We start from the raw sequence: 18,133 nt of genomic DNA, 5'->3' as shown, positions 1-18,133 counted from the left end.
ACAGAAACAGCCAATGGCAGCGCACGATGGTCAGGGGGCTTATCACAACAAGGTCATGTGGGGTTAACACATTTCAGTGTAGAAACTTATGTGGAGGGAATCAAAACTCAAGCACATTTTTAAAATGAGACGGCATAAAGTCACAAGCACATTATCAAATGAAGAACATTTAGATGTAATTCATTTTCAAGACTGTATTAAATGGTCAAAGGTAACTGGACACCAAATTAAATATTCAAGCACATTTGCTTGCTGTGTTTGGGATGGGGTATCAATTTTTTGGCATCATTGACAGTCGCTTAAAGGCATTTTTATCTGTAATCAAACCTTTCAGGTCACTTAACCTTATTGAGAGAGGTCCTTTTGTACCAAGATTGTCCGTTACATAAGAGCTGAATTTTGCAGTCACATATGTTCCTGTGGAACCAGCATCCTCAACCAGTCACAGAACATCACTTGGAGCCTGACCTAAAAACTAAATCAATATCTCAGAGACAGAGCACACAAGCAGTGATGACGTTGGAAATGGAGTTGGCGCTCAAACAAATTGACCTTGACACTGCTCTGGTCACATGTTCTGCCTGACAAAGAGTTAAAGTTTCTATGAACTCTTACACATAAAATGACTCGGACACATGAGGTAGCCATTCACAACGCACCTTTTGGAACCCAGCAGATGAAGAAATATCCCTCTAGCCACGTGGCATTATTGTTAAAAATGTGGTTGAAATCAGTGGAAGATCCTGGTATACTGCTGAACACAAAAGAAGATATTTTGAAGAATGTGGGAAACTGAACAGTTCTGGGGCACCACTGACTTCCATAGTATTTTTTTTTTTTCTACTATGGAAGTCAATGGTGCCCCAAAGCAGCCTAGTTACAAACTTTTGTCAAAATATCTTAATTTGTGTTCAACAGAACAAAGAAATTTATACAGGTTTGGAACAACTTGAGGGTGAGCAAATGATGACACGATTTTCATTTTTAGGTGAACTATCCCTTTAAATCCGATGGCTCCGTGAGCAATGACATTTCCTCTTTCAAGATCCATAAAGGTACTAAAAACATATTTAAATCGGTTCATGTGAGTACAGTGGTTCAATATTAATATTATAAAGCGACGAGAATATTTTTGGAGCGCCAAAAAAACAAATTAACGACTTATTTAGTGATGGCCGATTTCAAAACAATGCTTCAGAAAGATTCGGAGCACAAATGAATCAGTGTATCGATTCATGATTCAGATCGCGTGTCAAACTGCCAACGGCTGAAATCACGTGACTTTGGCGCTCCGAACAGCAGATTCGATACACTGATTCATCTGTGCTCCGATGCTTCCTGAAGCAGTGTTTTGAAATCGGCCATCACTAAATAAGTCGTTATTTCGTTTTTTTGGCGCTCCAAAAACATTCTCGTCGCTTTATAATATTAATATTGAACCACTGTACTCACATGAACCGATTTAAATATATTTTTAGTACCTTTATGGATCTTGAAAGAGGAAGTGTCCATTGTTCCCTATGGAGGCCTCACGGAGCCATCGGATTTCAACTAAATATCTTAATTTGTGTTCTGAAGATTAACGAAGGTCTTACGAGTGTGGAACGACATGAGGGTAAGTAATAAATGACAGAATTTTCATTTTTGGGTGAACTAACCCAACTTAGCAACAAGGTAAATCATGATAGAAACATGTTAAAACATGCTAGTAACATTTTTTACTTTCTCTTAATAAAACCTTTAAACTTAAGCTGTTCAAAGTTACTTTAAAATTTCAGACCTGGCTTTTTCAAGCCAACATCATTTTGAAAATTAGACACGGCATAAAGTCACAAGCACATTATCAAATGAAGAACATTAATTCATTTTCAAGACTGTATTAAATGGTCAGAGGCAAGGCCGGACTTACCATTGGGCTTGACTGGGCTCAAGCCCATGGGCCCCGCCCAATAGGGGGCCCCGCCCATTTACGTTAGATTTTTTCAATAATATGTCAGTCTTTTAATTTTTCATTTAAAGTTTGTTGATTGGACTAGCATTGTTACCTGGTCCTGCCCCTGCAATGAAAATTTTAATTTAATAGACCCTTTTCACAATGACGTCAGTTAACTTCCGCCTATCCGCAAAGCAGTGTATCAGTTGTTACCTTCGCGCCGGCGACTTCTCGGGAAAATGCTTTAATAACTTTAAATGCGAACGGTTTATGTCAAGGATTTACACAGTCGGCTTCTTCTGGTAATGATATTTATTATTTACTTTCTGAAACTGCCTTGGTTAGGGTTTCCACGAGCAGAAACTTTTGCAATGTTGTCATTGAATTGAGTTTTATCACAACGATTGTGTGTCCACACAAATCTGTTAGCCTATTTGGAATAAAAGGAATATTGTCTTTAAAAAAATCTTTATTTTTAGAAATTGGTAGGCTATATGATAATGTTCTTGTGAGATTTATTTACAAATAATGGACATCTGGAAGTGTACGTCCATAATAGTCTGAAGAATCGGTCTTTGTCAGGTGACGTCACACTCGTGAAAACCGAAGTGCATTATGGGTGTCGTCGCCATTTCTGAGGTATCCAAACAATCTCTGTATCAGTGCAGAGTTGTTTCTTCTTTGGCTACTTTTCATTGTAAAAATGGCACACTTTTGTTGTGTGAAAAGCTGCAATAATATGTCCCACGATAGAAAATGTCAAAAACTTTACTACGAGATTAGATTTAGTCGGTTTCCTACTTGAAAAAAGGCTGTACGGAGAGTATGTAACGTTAGAGGCAATAACAGAGGCGCCGGATCTCACGGGTTGCCGCGGTGAGACGCAAAACATCACTTTCGTCAAGATATCTCCATTCAAGTATGTTTGCTTTCTACATTTCACAAAGGTAAGTTAGAGGTTTCTGTTTTCTAAAGTAGAAAACGTTATAGCAACGCATTGTTTTGGATTGTATGTGCTATGAAACAAGTCAATTTAAACTGAATCCCTTTACTTGAATATGTCTACATTTTATTTTTCTTAATTTTGCTACAGCATTTTTATACTTAAGGTACGACATTTTTGCTCTGTATCTATATACTGATTCTAATTTTCTGACTACTTTTTACAGCTGTGGTCTGTGGACCTTTTCATTTCATTGCAGATCAGCCTGCTTAAAGATTATGGAGACTGACCCCAACTGGACACCATCCCTCCCTACATTAAGGCCACATCAGCATTAAACACAGGCTGTGTCTCAATCAGCTCCCTAGTTCATTAGTTAGGGCACTGATCAGGACGGTCTCAGTCACAAAATTTATATACACAATATACTGATTCAAGAGCTCAGAGCTGATTGAGATGCACACACAGACACTAAGGAAAAACAATCCAGTCAGCTACTTGGGTAAAGTTGGTTTTATATTTGCACATTCAGACTTCTGATAAATTCAGACTTTCCAATAAATATGCAATAAATTAATGTTTGTGAATTTTAAGCAGCGACATGATATTGACGACCAACGATTGTCAACTTATAACATTTTTCACAGTCGATCAAAATAGGCAAGTATTGTTTAATGGCATATTTACTTGTGAATGTCCACTGAATGTCCAATGTAGTGTGATTAACAAGGCTATTGAATACGGATGTGCGAATATAAAACCAACTTTACCCAAGTCAGTCAGCTGACACTATGGTCCATCAGGCTGGAGAAAGTGATCATCTTCACACTGAGAAGATGCAGGGAGGCTGGAGGAGATGGTGATCTGCATGTGCAGAAGTAAACCGACTTGATATGTACAGGATGTCTGATGTTTGTTTTGGAGATGATGTTAATGTACTATACGGGTCTGCCAAACCTGGGAACCTTTATGGCGTTACAATTTGTTTTTTTTTTTTTTTTTGTGCCTCTGATTCCAGACGCAACAAATACAAATTTCAAATGCTTCTGTGAACCTTAATATACCTCAGATTTGATCTGCCTGCACAACACTTCTAATGTTTCCCCTGAGACGGTATACAGAACATTCAATGAAACTGTGTCATATCTATGCAAACCTGAAGCTTTCAGCTGTATGGGCTGACAGAGATGATTTGCACAGAAATATGTCTCCTTTGTTTAAATACAGAGTAGCAGAGATTACTGACTGTTTTGAGATTTTCACAGAGAAACCATCCAATCAGCGCATGTTTGAATCTTTTGTAGAATTGTAGTGTAAAAATGTGCTGATGCTTTATCCAGTCTTGCATGAACAATAAAGCATGTATAATTAAATTTTTCAGGGTGATTTGTAGATTTATGTTATATGCACTTATAGTATTAACAGGATAATTAATAATATACACAATCTGTAAATCAGATATTTAACTTGCATGACATATCTTTGTTTTTATTATTATTAAGGCCTTTGGACAAAAAAAAGAAAAAGAAAAAAAAGACTCATAATGTCATTGACCCAGACAACACAGAGGTAGGTCTAAAAGGTATACTATATCAGAATGTACTGTAATAAAATACACTATTAAATTCTACATACATCTCTGATGATGCCTTGTTTATTGGAACAATGTTTATTGTGTTATACATTGGTTTATGTACTTAATGCAATAAAGAAAAAAAATGCATGAAAAAAGGGTAGTATTAGTTCAAAATTCTTCCTGATAATACTAAACCATCCTTAATCATGCACTTGTTATATAGTTAACACGACATCATTATCGTTACTATACTGTGTTATCGCAGTCCTTCCTTCAGAACATAAATAAATCCTGCACCCATTAGTGAAATATCTGTGATCTTCGAGGGATTTATAGTTTTTAAATTGTTCACTATGCGTTTATGCCATAAACAAGACAGTTAACAATATTTAAGTATGATGATTTAGGTAGCAATGCGGGGTCAGTAGCACTCCAACTTACTGCAGTCAGCTCGTACAGATCTATGTTATGAATGGATGAAAAATTCTCCAAATAACGGTCCCTGGCATCTTTGGTGAGTTTATCGCGATATGAAATTTTAACTTTGTTCTTGTGCTTCTTCATATTTGCGAGTTATTTGCTTGTTATCTCAACTCGTGTAATCTCTTTCATTCTCACAGTCAGCAGGGATACCACAAATATGGCGCCGCGGTGACGTCACACACAACAAAATCACGTGTCTGACAAAGACCGATTAATAGTGTGAAGATTTGAGATAATTTTACATCATACCAGTTTAAACTGAACTGCTGCAATATATTAAGATTGTATAATTTGTAAGAAGTGTATTGAAAATACAAAACGGAAGTAGCCTATGTGTTCATTTAATGTTATTCCCTGGAGAAATAATTTGATTTTGTTCATTTGCTGCTATAACAATGAGTACTGTTGTAAATCCTCTGTATATTTTTGTATGCGACGATCTTGTTCTGCAATAAAGAGACGAATGACAATGTTTTTTTACTATGGTAAAAATGCCATGTACATGAGTCAGTTTTTACAACATTAACAGTTTTCATGTAGAAATAGTATTATATTAAACACAATTTGTATTATTATGTATGCCATATTTATCGAAATAAAAGTATAAAAATAGACTTTGATATTTAAAAAGAATAAGCTTATGTTGATCTTCATTGTACATAGGCCTGTAGGCGCTGAAATAAGTAGTGCATTAAGGTTTGAATGAATAGTTTTTTACTGCACGTAAATGTTGGAAACATGCGTTTATTTCACAAATATATATAAACAGCTTCATCTGCAATAAAGACAGCAAAGTGCATGTATGGCTTCAGTACGTATTCAACTCCTCCGACTTTAAGCAGCAAATCGCACCGATCGGTAAGTTTTTTTTTTTTGAGATCTGCGGCTGCTAAATACCTCACCTTGAATTTACATGAAATTGGCCGACTACAGCCATCCTTTAACCACATTTGTGGCATATGTACAAATGTTGAGTGCACTTCATTCGAGTCGCGCTAGTATTCCACTATGCTGACAGAAGGCACTTCCTATATTAAAATTGCTATCTTATATTAGCCTACCACTAAATTTGAACAAAGTTAGGCATGTTCTATGAAGTTCTATTTATGTATTTTTGCTAGAGTACTAAATTACATCTAATGATCTTTAAAATGCCATGGTAATGAGAAAATGCTTATTTAATTTTGTTATATATTATTCTCTAAGATTGTAATTTATGTGATGTAGTAGACATACTGTAGGTCAAAGTCAGCCTAACACTGCCTATATGTATACTGGAGATGTATATAATCTATACAATATGTCAGTACTTACCAAGAACAGATTTATACACTCATAGATTTAGCTATTTATATGTAATACAAATGATTTGTAATGATTGCAACCTTACAAGGTATTTGTTTGTTTTTCAGTATGTTTTCCAGGTAAATAAGTGTTTTATTCTCATTCTGACCAAGATATTTGTGCATTGCAATAAACACCATGATCACTTTGAACTTTTTTAATCATTATTTATTTATTAGAAAACCTTTTTTAATAATTGATCATATAAATAAATTATAACGGTCTTTTTTTTAAACATGTAACTCTGTATACTGTACTAGTCACCTTTTGAAAGTAGCTTTGCACTTCAAATAACGATTGGATCGATTATATTGTTACGCCACCAGATGGCGACAAATTACTTAAAAAAACATTTGTCATTGAATCGTTCATTCAGGAGATTCGTTCAAAATGCTGATTCATCTATGAAACAAGTGTATTTGATTGAGGAATTTAATCATTCATTCAAACCAAAGTTTTTTTTAAATAAATGATTCAGATTAACAATTAACATTTTTATAGACTTAACAAAATAACATAATTTATGTTTATTGCTGAAGTTGTTTGTTCAGAATCGTGATCTCTATTTTTATTCTCAGTTTATCCAGAATTGTGTAGCTCTAATACATAGCTTGTGTATGTATCATTTTGTTCTATTTAAAGTAATGTATAGAAGGTAGGGCCCGAAAGTGACTCAAGCCCAGGGGCCCCCACCACCCTAAGTCCTGCCCTGGTCAGAGGTAACTGGACACCAAATTAAATATTCAAGCACATTTGCTTGCTGTGTTTGGGAAGGGGTGTTTACTTTTTGGCATCATTGACAGTCGCTTAAACTCAAACCTTTCAAGTCACTTAACCTTAACCAATGTTCGTCATCAAACTCTACTCATCTAGTTAAAGGATTCTTTTCTCCGTGGTCAGCAGTTTCCAAACAGCTCCCTGTTCTACGCTGTCTGTCTGTATTCTCACCAAAAATCTAACAAACGAATGTAATTCAGTAAAATCGCAGATATAGAACATCATACTCTAAATGATAGTCACACAAGACCAATTCAATTGGCTGCAGTCATGACCTCAAATTTAAACACCTGCGATCAGAAACTAGCTGCTAATGCACTCACATTCACGTTAAGTAGCCCTGTGACAAGTTTGGGTGAGTTAAGGCAAAACACACAATATATAGTACCTTCAATGCCCTTAGATGGCGATATCGCTTCTTTATATCAGAAACAAACTGCTGCAGAAAACATTAGGTGCCATGCAAAATGTAATTGCATTACACATCACAAATGTATTGGATTAAAAAGTATTTACTTGCTCAAAAATGTAGTCAAGAGAGTAAAAGTTGCCAATATCTTCGATATTCAGTACAACTACAAAAAGCCAATAAGATACTTAAGAATAGTAACTAATTACATTTACTCAAATACTTTACACCTCTGTATAAATGCAGCATTGGTGAGCATAAGACTTTTTGACAGCACAAAACAAAAAAGGTAATGGAAAAAAGGTAATTGTTTATGATAATTTATTTATTTTCAATATGGAGAGTCACACCAGTGTGATTGCCCCTGTATTGAAAATGAATGACAATAAATGATCAATTAAAAAGTGAACCCCAAGTCAGAAGATACTGCTTATTTGCATAAAGTTGATACAAGAACCAATTTAGTTTGGATTCCATTAGGAGATTGATTGACAGGCGATCTAACCAAACATAACGCCGAATCCGCTGTTATGTCCGACAAAGCTGTCAGAAAGTAGATTAACATCGATGGACTTGATCTTGAAAAATGGTATGCACTGACATCTTTCCGTGGTTGAAACAACATTCCTTCTGATGTTCATTCATGTTTATTTGATGCTATAAATTAACCAAAAGGAAGAGATGAACGGTTCACGAGCCGCTTGAACTAATGCGCTACAGCGATCTGTCACGACACATTAAAGAGCCACAAAACGGTTGTTGTTTAAATTTCTTTAAAAATTACAAAAAAATTAAAAATACAAATAAAATTTAGGCTGTTTCATATCAAAAGTAACCTGCTGTGTGTTGTCTGTTGATGTGTTGACAGTGCCCTTTACTCTGCAATGAATTTTTGCAATGAGAGTCATGGCTTGTCATACAACTATAACTAAAGGGGGCAGGTCTTTGCGAACGGTAAACATTGCTTGTTGCACCCTGGGTAGGACATGGTAAAAATAAGTAATGAACAATAAAACAAGCAATAAAGTCAGCTAAACATCTAAAGAGCTTCCCATACCCCATGTTACAGAAACATGCCGATAGCAATGAACAATAAGAATATTCTGTTTTTGCTATTTATTGCAGATCAGTAAGGGGGGAGAAAAAAGCAAAGGAAAACTTACAATGTTTATTAAGGCAAATAAAATAAAAAAATAAATAAAAAGTTACATATTATAATCAAAGCTGCAATCACAAATTGACATCTCTACAAAAAATAAACCGTGGTGGGACTTATATATCATCTACTGAACATCACCAAGAATACTGACCCACTTGATTTTCCATATTTATTTATTCAGCATTAATCATTACAAATACACACATTTCCCTGAGGAAATTAACCACTCCAACTTTAAAATAACCAGTGGCTGAACTTTTGCTCATGTTTGATAACACCTTCGTTCTTACACAAAAATGAATATGACATACGGTACAAAATTAAGCAAAAGGAGTAATTGTGTATTTAATGACCTCCAGTAATCAAACACTCTTTTTCCTGTGTGTGTGTTTGTATCCATAACTGCAGATATGACATACAGATGACATGAACATGGCCCTAGTTTGGAAAACTCATTTTTCAGCACATATATGATTGCTATGGAATTTAAAGGGATAGTATACCCAAAAGTAAAAATTCTGTCATCATTGCTGGTCCTCATTGACTTCCATAGTGTATATATAATTTTTTTGCATACCATGGAAGTCAATGGGGACCAACATTCTTTAAAATATCTTCTTTTGTGTTCAACAGAACAAAGAAATTCATACATGTTTTGATCAACTTGAGGGTAAATTACAGTATTTTCATTTTTGGGTGAACTATCCCTTTAAAGAGCGACATGACGGATATTTCAGTGTTCATCTGCAAGTGTAAAAGTGAACAAAACCAACAAAAATGTGCATAAGGTGCAGGTTTCTTATTGTGAGAGGATTTAATGATATTCTCTGAATAGAGCAGCAACCTACTGCCTCCTAGAGGAAGAGAAACTGATTGCCACACCACACAGTTCAGAATCAGATCAAGACAAACTAAACAATTTAAATAAAACAAAAAAAATAATTACGTCAGCATTAATACAAATAATTAAAAAAAAGAAAAAAAAGAAGAGAATAATTTAACATTTCCCAATCCCAAAAGCATTCAGCATTGCATTCACATTTAAGAACATACATTTAAAAAAAAAAAAAAAAAAAAAAAAAGATCGCCGTGTTTGTTTAACCATCCGGGCTCAGTAGATGGTGCGAGTAGATGCTTTGAAAAGGTTTATAAAAATAATACATTGTATAATTGTTAGTGTCACCCAGGTCAATAACAGCAAGGTGATTTGTTGTTGCCTCATTCAAGGAATGCCAAGCAAACAGGCGTTTATGATAGATACAGATACAACATCGGACAAATACGGCTGAAAAGAACACATTGCAAATATGCCAGATGATCAATACCATTTCAAACATCAAACAGTACCAAAGTATTGCAGAAATGGAGCAATAAAAAGACAGACAAATTTAGCCCTTTTTCAGATTAAACTGAAGAATTAAAAAATGCCCCATATACAGCAAAACACATCAACATGAACTTAAAGACCAAACAATAAATAAATGCAAACATGAAGGAAAACCTGTGATTAGACCGTTTGAACTTCAATGTTTGCACATCTCGTTCCATCATATTCAAAGTACATTTCATTTCAAGGTTCATGTTGAACATGTAGATCTTTAATATTCTGTTACCTCACATATGAATTAATTATTAAATTAAGTGCTGTCTAGAACACATGCGATTGATATTTTCTTTTATAATAGTACAATTTTACTATTAATCATTTCCCATTTGAGACTTTTTTGATAAAATGGAACGTTGTCAAAAGCAAACAAAGGCATGAAACTTGCCTCAGAATGACTGACCAAAACTCTTCAAAATGCACTATGAATGGCTTGGATATTTCAGATGAGCAACAATACAAACTGTCAGTGTAATGAAAAAACAAAGGTGATCACCTGATATTGTTTAGTGGTTCTTTTCAGAAAACACCACATGTAAAATTATATAGAAAACATTTTTTTTTTTCTTCAAAATACAAATAATATAAAAAAAAAAGGCAGTGAGACAAGCCTACAAGTTGAGGATAGCTGAAATACACTGTATAAATTATGTAAATAAATCACATCTGGGAGAAGGGGAGAGATCATCAACAGATTTCGAACCTTTAAATTATCGTTTAGGAGGAAAAATGTTGCTTTGTTTCCTAGATTAGCAGCAACACCAAAGTCATGCACAAGTAATACTGTTAACTGGCCAATTCTGAGAGATTTTAAATCGACAACTTGCTTTGATTTGGATTGCAAAATTTAAACATACAAATGTCAGATACACAACAGTCCTCGCTTCAAAAAAAAGGACTCCAGTTTAAAGCTCTATCATTTGTACTTTTCCAAATGTGCCCTATTTCTCAATGAACGCCCTTTCCTCTTGATGCCGTTTCAGATGCGTTTTTTTCAACAAAATCGGTAAAAAGTTTCAGGATGGATCATATCAAAACCAATCGCCAAATACTGCGTCAGGAGAAGTGAACAAACCACAAACAACTTTCACAATGTTTGGCCTTCCACAACTGAATCCCACCTCCATTCTTCCATGGGAAGAGATATGAAAAGTAAAGATCAAGTATAATTATATATCTACGTCGATATATTTTTAAAAACGAGCTGGCTGAAAACGAAGCTGGATTTTGGATTCTGTGAGCCACAAGAGTTTGGTTTGGTTTGTTCCGCATGCAGCGATGGTTTCCAAAGCGTTAGCATGCAGCCCCTGTAGAGATGATGCACTACAGACTACATTAACAGGATGACGCTTGAAATCCAGTGCAGAGCCTCCTTGATATCTGTTGGAGAAAAGGTGATGTTCATGGAGAAGGTGATCTGGAGAGCCACATTTGGTAATGAATTCAATGACTTTGCGGTCTAACATAATGTCTTGAGGGAACATTGGTGACGTGTTGACAAACCGCACACCTGTGTAGGCGGGGCTTCCACAGTTCCCAGCCTGTGAACCCCGCCCATTAAAAAAATCATCTTGAGCAGCAGAAATCAAGAGAAAAATCGGAGAAGAGAGACAACAAAATATCTTCGAAGTTTTATTAAAAGCTCTCTCCGTTGCAGGGTTTTGTTTTTGGTGTCTTTTTCGTATCCATTTTAACAAGATTGTTAAATTTGACAGTGTTTAGAGAACTCCCTGGTGGTTTGGACGAGCAAGACGGAGTGTGAAATGCTAGGAAACAGCCTCGATCTGGTAGCAGTCATCGTCCGGATGAGGGGTGGGTTTGGCTTCAGTAGTGCTCTTAGGTTTGGGAGGCCAGTCGGGATCTACGCTCAGCTCTTGGGCCAGGTGCATGTACCGTGCCTTGGGCACTTTTCTCCGTCGGTAGCACAGACAGGAGAGGCAATTAGATCCTAACCGGTCCATTCCTTCCTATAGACACACATATACACACACATCGGAGAAGAACACAGGGGAGTTTTTTTTATCCTTTTCTTTAAAAGACAGAATTCAAACTTGTAATGGAATCACTGTAAACTACAACAAAATGAAATGAGATATTAATATTCATCTGCAGAAACAATGTCAGAGCCTTTGGTCTGTCTGTAGAGTATGTCATGCCTCTGAGCACATGCAAGGGTAATATTGACTCTTTATTCTTATGCAAATTATTTTTGCTTTAGCTCAAAAGAATGTTCCGGGTTCAAATCCATGGCATGCTGTCAGTTACCACAGAAAATATCTTTGACTTGTCATAAGTTTTTAAAACAAGCATAAAAAAATGTGCTTGCAATGCAAAATACAAATACAAAATATATGGGGAATGACAATGCATTGTGATAAATGTTCAGTTTAAAAAGACTTACTCATTATAGGAGTTAAAAAGAACTAGTGAGACAAAACCACTTACTAAACTAATGTTTGTAAAATGTGCGTAAAGCCCCATTACGATAGAATATTTTTGCTTGTTTTAACAATCTGAGGGCTTGAAATTATTTTTGGTGGTAATCGAAGGCAGGCCACACAGATACTGTCAATAAAGCTCATTTTAAACCCGGAACATTCCTTTAAAGGAATATTCCAGGTTATTTGCAATTTAAAGTCTATTATTATAATTTAATGACAACAAAAAATAACCTGGTTACTTTCTCATTATCAGTGTTATTATTCTTAACTAAAACTATTAAAATGTGTTTTCAGTAACCGAAATGAAAAAATGGATAAAAAAAAAATAATAAAACTTAAACTACTAAAATTATTAAAACTGAAATAAGTAATTAATAAATAAAAAGTATAAGTATAAAGTATAATAATAAAACACTAAAGGCCCTATCATACACTCGGTGCAATGCGACGCGGGCGCAACGCAACACGGGCGCAACGCAAGTGTTTTTTGCACTTGTGTCAAATGCATTTGTGCGCCCATGGGCGTGTTGGTCTGAAAACGAGGTGTGTTGAGGCGCATTGTTGGTGTGTTGCTATTTTGAGGCAACTGAAATAGACTATAGTATATGTGTTTTGTGCACCCGCACAACATGCTCTTTAAATAACAACAAAAAAAAAAAAAACTATTTTTTTGTTATTTAAAGAGCGTGTTAGTAATATGCGCCTATATGCGGGTGCACAAAACATATACTCTGCTTGTTACATGCATAGGGATGAAAATGTTTTGGTGGAATCCGGCTTGTCCCGTAGATGGTCTGCTCATGTGCTTTAACCTCGCACACGAGCAGATCCGTTTCCTCACTAGAGAAGCGTTCAGTTTTTCTGCTTGCAAATTCCGCCATGTAAATAGCGAATCCACCATGGCGTGAGCGCACCTGGCTTTTAAAGTGAATGGGAAATGATACTCTGATTGGTTTATTGCATGTTACGCCCAAAACACAACCATTACTCATTAACAGAATAGGTACAACCCTTTTAGATCATGTGCTGGGTGTGGCCACCATTTTTCCCTTCGTTAAACTAGTGAAAGTGGACTCGGACACGGCCAAAGCGCACTTGCGCCGTGCGCTTTAGATCATATGCTTAGATCGTTAAAATAGGGCCCTAAACATAATATAATTCTAAAATAACACTATCTGTGTCTGCATGAGGACACCGTACGTGAGTAAATTGGTAACTTGAAGCTCATCCACCGACAAAAATAGTTCCACTTTAAAAGGATAATTTAAGTACGTATAAATTATTTGTCTGTGATCGTCGACAGCAGGCCACAAACTTGTTTTGAACCCTGAACATTCATTTAAAGGAATATTCTGAGTTATTACACCCCTTTTTACAAGATGTAATATAAGTCTCAAGTGTCCCCAAAATGAGTCTGAAGTTTCAGCTCAAAATACCCCACAGATCATTTTGTTTACCATGTTGTAAATGCCCATTTTTGAGTGGAAATAAAAAACATGGTGTTTTCATGCATGTGTCTTTAAATGCAAATGAGCTGCTGCTCCCCACCCCCCTTTTTAGCACAGTGCTGTGCCTTCACAGCTCGTGCCTCAGATACTCAGCCAAAAACTAACTTTGACAACCGTTCAAAAATTTGGGATCCTAAGATTTTTAACTGTTTTTGAAAGAAGTCACGTATGCTTACCAAGACTGCATTTATTTGAGTAAAAATAGTAATATTGTGAATTATTAATACAATTTAAAATAACCATTTTCCATTTTAATACATTTTAAAATGTAATCTATTCCTGTGGTAACAAGGCTGAACTTAATTTCTTTCAAAAAAAACAAACAAAAATTCACTGACCCCAAACTTTTGAACAATAGCGTAGTTTAACAAATAAACTAGTTGCTTTTCAAAAAGGACTGCTAAACTTAAGAATAAAAATTGTCCCAACTTCAAAATACATTCCACAGACATTAAGTTGCAAACAACCCAGAATATTCCTTTAACCAAACCAGATGCTTTATAAACACACAAAACACAATGTATCAGAACTTTAGTGCAAGTTTTGCAATTCACTATGTTAGACGTTAAACATTGCTCTGTTTGGCACATACCTGCAGTGTCATTCCAAACACGCAGTTTAAACAGACGCATAGCTTACACATGTATGCAGTAGTTGCCACTACAGAAGGAGCATTAGAGGAAAATGGGGGGGAGGGGGGTGGGGTAATCGTAAGCCCCCGGAGAATGACAAAACAAGAGTCCCCAAGGGGGCACTAGAGAGAGTTCAGAAAAATCATGTTGGCGCATGCAAGGCCAAATGTTAAAACAGGGTGTTGGGTGAGAGAGAGGGAGAGAGGAGGAAAGAGCGGGGGAAAAGAGTGAAAGTGGACACCAGGAAGTGAAAAGGCAACGGTGAACAGAAGTGTCAGATTTTTCCCAACCTGTGGTGTCGGGCCTGCAGGGGAGACGCCATAGCTTCCCTGCTTGTCTCTGCTGAACACATGCTTCCAAAAGATGACATCAAGCACGACGGTCTAAAGAATATCGCAGTAGGGCGGAAAGAATGAAGAGAGCTACGGATCACATGGCTAGCAAAAGATTTATGGTCATCAATTGTTTCTGCTTTTTCCTTGTCAAGAGCAAAACTAAATACATTTCTTCTTGAAAGGGCAGTGATTTTTATTTTTTTTTTGGATTGTTTGTTAGTTCAAAAGAAATAGAGGGATGCAAGAGAATTATGTTATTCTGCCCTAAAAATAATCAGTTCATTGGCAATGAATGAACATACAGCGAGATCACAGGATCGGGTCCCACTGATTGGCTGCTGGAGTCTAGTGTTCTACTGATTAACAGGGGAGAGAGAACGACTGAGAAGGCGAAGCAAACAGCCGCTATGCCACTACGATGATTGCTGGCATTTTTTAATTAGCGTGAGGAGTTTGCCCAAGGAGGACAAGAGTAATTTGACCTTTTCTTTGGGATTCAGAGGCAGAAGAAGGAGCAGCTGATGGAATCAGACACGCTGTACAATTCGTGGCTTAGCTGGATATGTAGGTCAAAATATAACTTTCCTTATCCTGTGAATCAGCCTCAGCAGAGCAGATGGAATTTACTTTTGTATAGGGATGGGAATCGCAAGAAATCTCTGCTCCTTCCATTCTTTAAAGATTCTTTTAGTGCGTTTCAGGATTAACTACTGATCCTAATACTTTTATACAGTAGTTTATAATATAATATAATATAATATAATATAATATAATATAATATAATATAATATAATATAATATAATATAATATAATATAATATAATATAATATAATATAATATATAGTGCTGTCAAACGATCAATTGCGATTAAATCACATCCAAAATAAAAGTTTGTTTACATAATATATGTGTGTACTGTGTATATTAATTACGTATATATAAATACACACATGCATGTACATATTTAACAAAAATAGTATAATATATAAAACATAAAAATATTATAGAAGAATATTTCTTAAATATATATACACATGTTTGTGTATTTATATTTACATAAAAAATACACAGTATACACAACATTATGTAAGTACATACTTAAAAACTTTAAAATAATTACAATAAAATAAATAACAGTTGCTTACTAAAACCGGAATCAGTTTTTCAGATGTTAAAGGGATAGTTCACCCAAAAATGGAAATGTTGCCATCACTTACTCACCCTCAGGTTCTTCAAACCTGCTTAACACAAAGATGCTATTTTAAAGAATGTTGGTTATTAAACAGTTGATGGTAGCCATTGACTTCCATAGTAGGAAAAAAAAAATACTATGGAAGTCAGTGGCTACCATCAACTGTCTGGTTACCAACATTCTTTAAAATATCTTCTTGTGTTCAACTTAAGAAAGAAACATGTTGGAACAACATGAGGGTGAGAAAGTGATGAGAACATTTTTGGGTGAACTATCCCTTTAATTCAGTAATCGCTTCAAATACTTTAGTGATCAAACCATTTTAGGCAGATGAGTTTGAAGCTCATTTCGCTCAAGTATTCACTAACTTCACTGATAAACTTGTGTTTAAAGAACAAGCTCTTGATTCCCAACCCTATTTTTGTGTTGTTCTGTTTTTCTGTAGGAGTGTATATGCCATCAAGTACAATTGAGGGTTTTAATTGGGTTACAGCAAGAGCAGTGTGTTATTGACCCTGGCTGAAGGGTCCACTACTTCTGACAGTCACATCCTATAAGAAAATTTATCATCCATAATATAGTACTGTACTTCCCCAAATACTGTATATATGAACTAGCAATAGAATTACATAATGATTAATTCCCCCAAAATTGATTTTAAGAAAAATGACCAGATTGAGATGCAATCTCTTTTCATAAGTGAATATCCACAACAAATAATGTGGCAGATGTAAGAGTCTGATGTTCCCACTTACCTCGACGAACACACACACTAAAGTGTTGCCCAGCACGATAAGCACCATAGCCACACGCCAGCTCAAAGGAACACACACAAGCTGAGTAGAACAGAGACAATGTAAAGAACTTTTTAAAACATGTAGTACAATCAGTAAGATTTTTGTTTTGTTTTTTGAAAGAAGTGAACAGTAATTTTATTCAACAAAGTTGCATTCAATTGATCCAATAACAGTTAAGACATTTATAATGTTAAAAAAGATTTCTATTTCAACTAAATGAGTGGATTTCACAAAAATATGTAGCAGTGTCTTTAACATTGATTATAATAAGAAATGTTTCCTGAGCAGCAAATCAACATATTAGAATGATTTCTAAAGGATCATCTGACACTAAAGAGTAATGATGCTGAAAATTCAGCTTTAATAAAAATCACATTTAAAACACATTAAAATAATTATTAATAAAAAAAATAATGTGATAATTATTCAAACAATAGGACATAAGGAATCAATTAAGAAACAACTATACCTCCAAAAATTCATAGATTCCAGAGACTGGGACAAACATGATGAAAAACAGGAAAACGGTGAGAATTAAAGCAGAAAGAACAAATGGCCCTGAAAGAAACAAAACGGACACCCAGAATCAGTCAATGCACAGTAACTGAGAACTAGATTTGCCTTTCCTCTGTCAAATCAATTCAAATTCAATAAGCAAATATTACAATGATATCACATGTTTATCATGTTTACATGATATCATATGTTTATTTTTTTTATTATTTTATTTTTTAGACATTTAAGAGTCAATTGAAATTTTCAAAAATGTACTCTTAAACTTAAAACATTATATAAAAATATTAAATATTACTTAAAATATTAATAAAACTTAAAACTGGGAGAAAAATAATATAAAAAAAGTGTGATTATAAATTATAAATAAGGGATTTCAAAACATTTCTGCCTTGTGAGTTGTCTGTTACACTGCATTGTGAATGCATAAAGTTGAAATCCTTACAGTTCTTGTAGCTGGGCTGGCGGAAAGGTTTTCCTTTGGAGAAAACAATGGCAACAATGAGGTACTGAAAAGAGGAGACGAAGAAGAGTGTGGTGTTCACATCATTCGTGATATTTTCTTCTTCAGTCTCTGTAGAGTTAGTAGAGTTTTCCATGTGATGGGGAGCAGAGCAGTTGTAGAAACTATAAATTACAGAACAAGCAAATGAAAAACAATTAACTAGTTTATTAGATTTTTAATGCAACTAAGATTAGAAAGAAA

General features: G+C 35.1%; 1 protein-coding gene across 5 annotated transcripts in view; it reads right to left on the bottom strand.

Moving 5' to 3' along the window:
• Positions 1 to 8,560: 8,560 nt before the first annotated feature.
• atp13a3 (ATPase 13A3) overlaps positions 8,561 to 18,133 on the bottom strand; it is a 50,509-nt gene continuing 40,936 nt past the window's right edge. For 4 of the 5 annotated variants that reach the window (XM_067387936.1, XM_067387937.1, XM_067387940.1 and 1 more), the window contains 5 exons: positions 17,873 to 18,054; positions 17,384 to 17,472; positions 16,873 to 16,953; positions 14,880 to 14,972; positions 8,561 to 11,975 (listed from right to left, as the gene is read on the bottom strand). In XM_067387936.1, coding sequence (XP_067244037.1) covers positions 11,775 to 11,975; positions 14,880 to 14,972; positions 16,873 to 16,953; positions 17,384 to 17,472; positions 17,873 to 18,054 — 646 coding nt within the window. In that variant the 3' untranslated portion in view covers positions 8,561 to 11,774. The remainder of the gene's footprint in view (positions 11,976 to 14,879; positions 14,973 to 16,872; positions 16,954 to 17,383; positions 17,473 to 17,872; positions 18,055 to 18,133) is intronic. The other variant, XM_067387939.1, reaches the window with a different exon arrangement.

This window comes from Chanodichthys erythropterus, chromosome 6 (assembly GCF_024489055.1).
Source record: "Chanodichthys erythropterus isolate Z2021 chromosome 6, ASM2448905v1, whole genome shotgun sequence".
Lineage (NCBI taxonomy): Eukaryota > Metazoa > Chordata > Actinopteri > Cypriniformes > Xenocyprididae > Chanodichthys > Chanodichthys erythropterus.
Note: the sequence above shows the minus strand (reverse complement) of the source record. Positions and strands in the feature narration are given on the sequence as shown.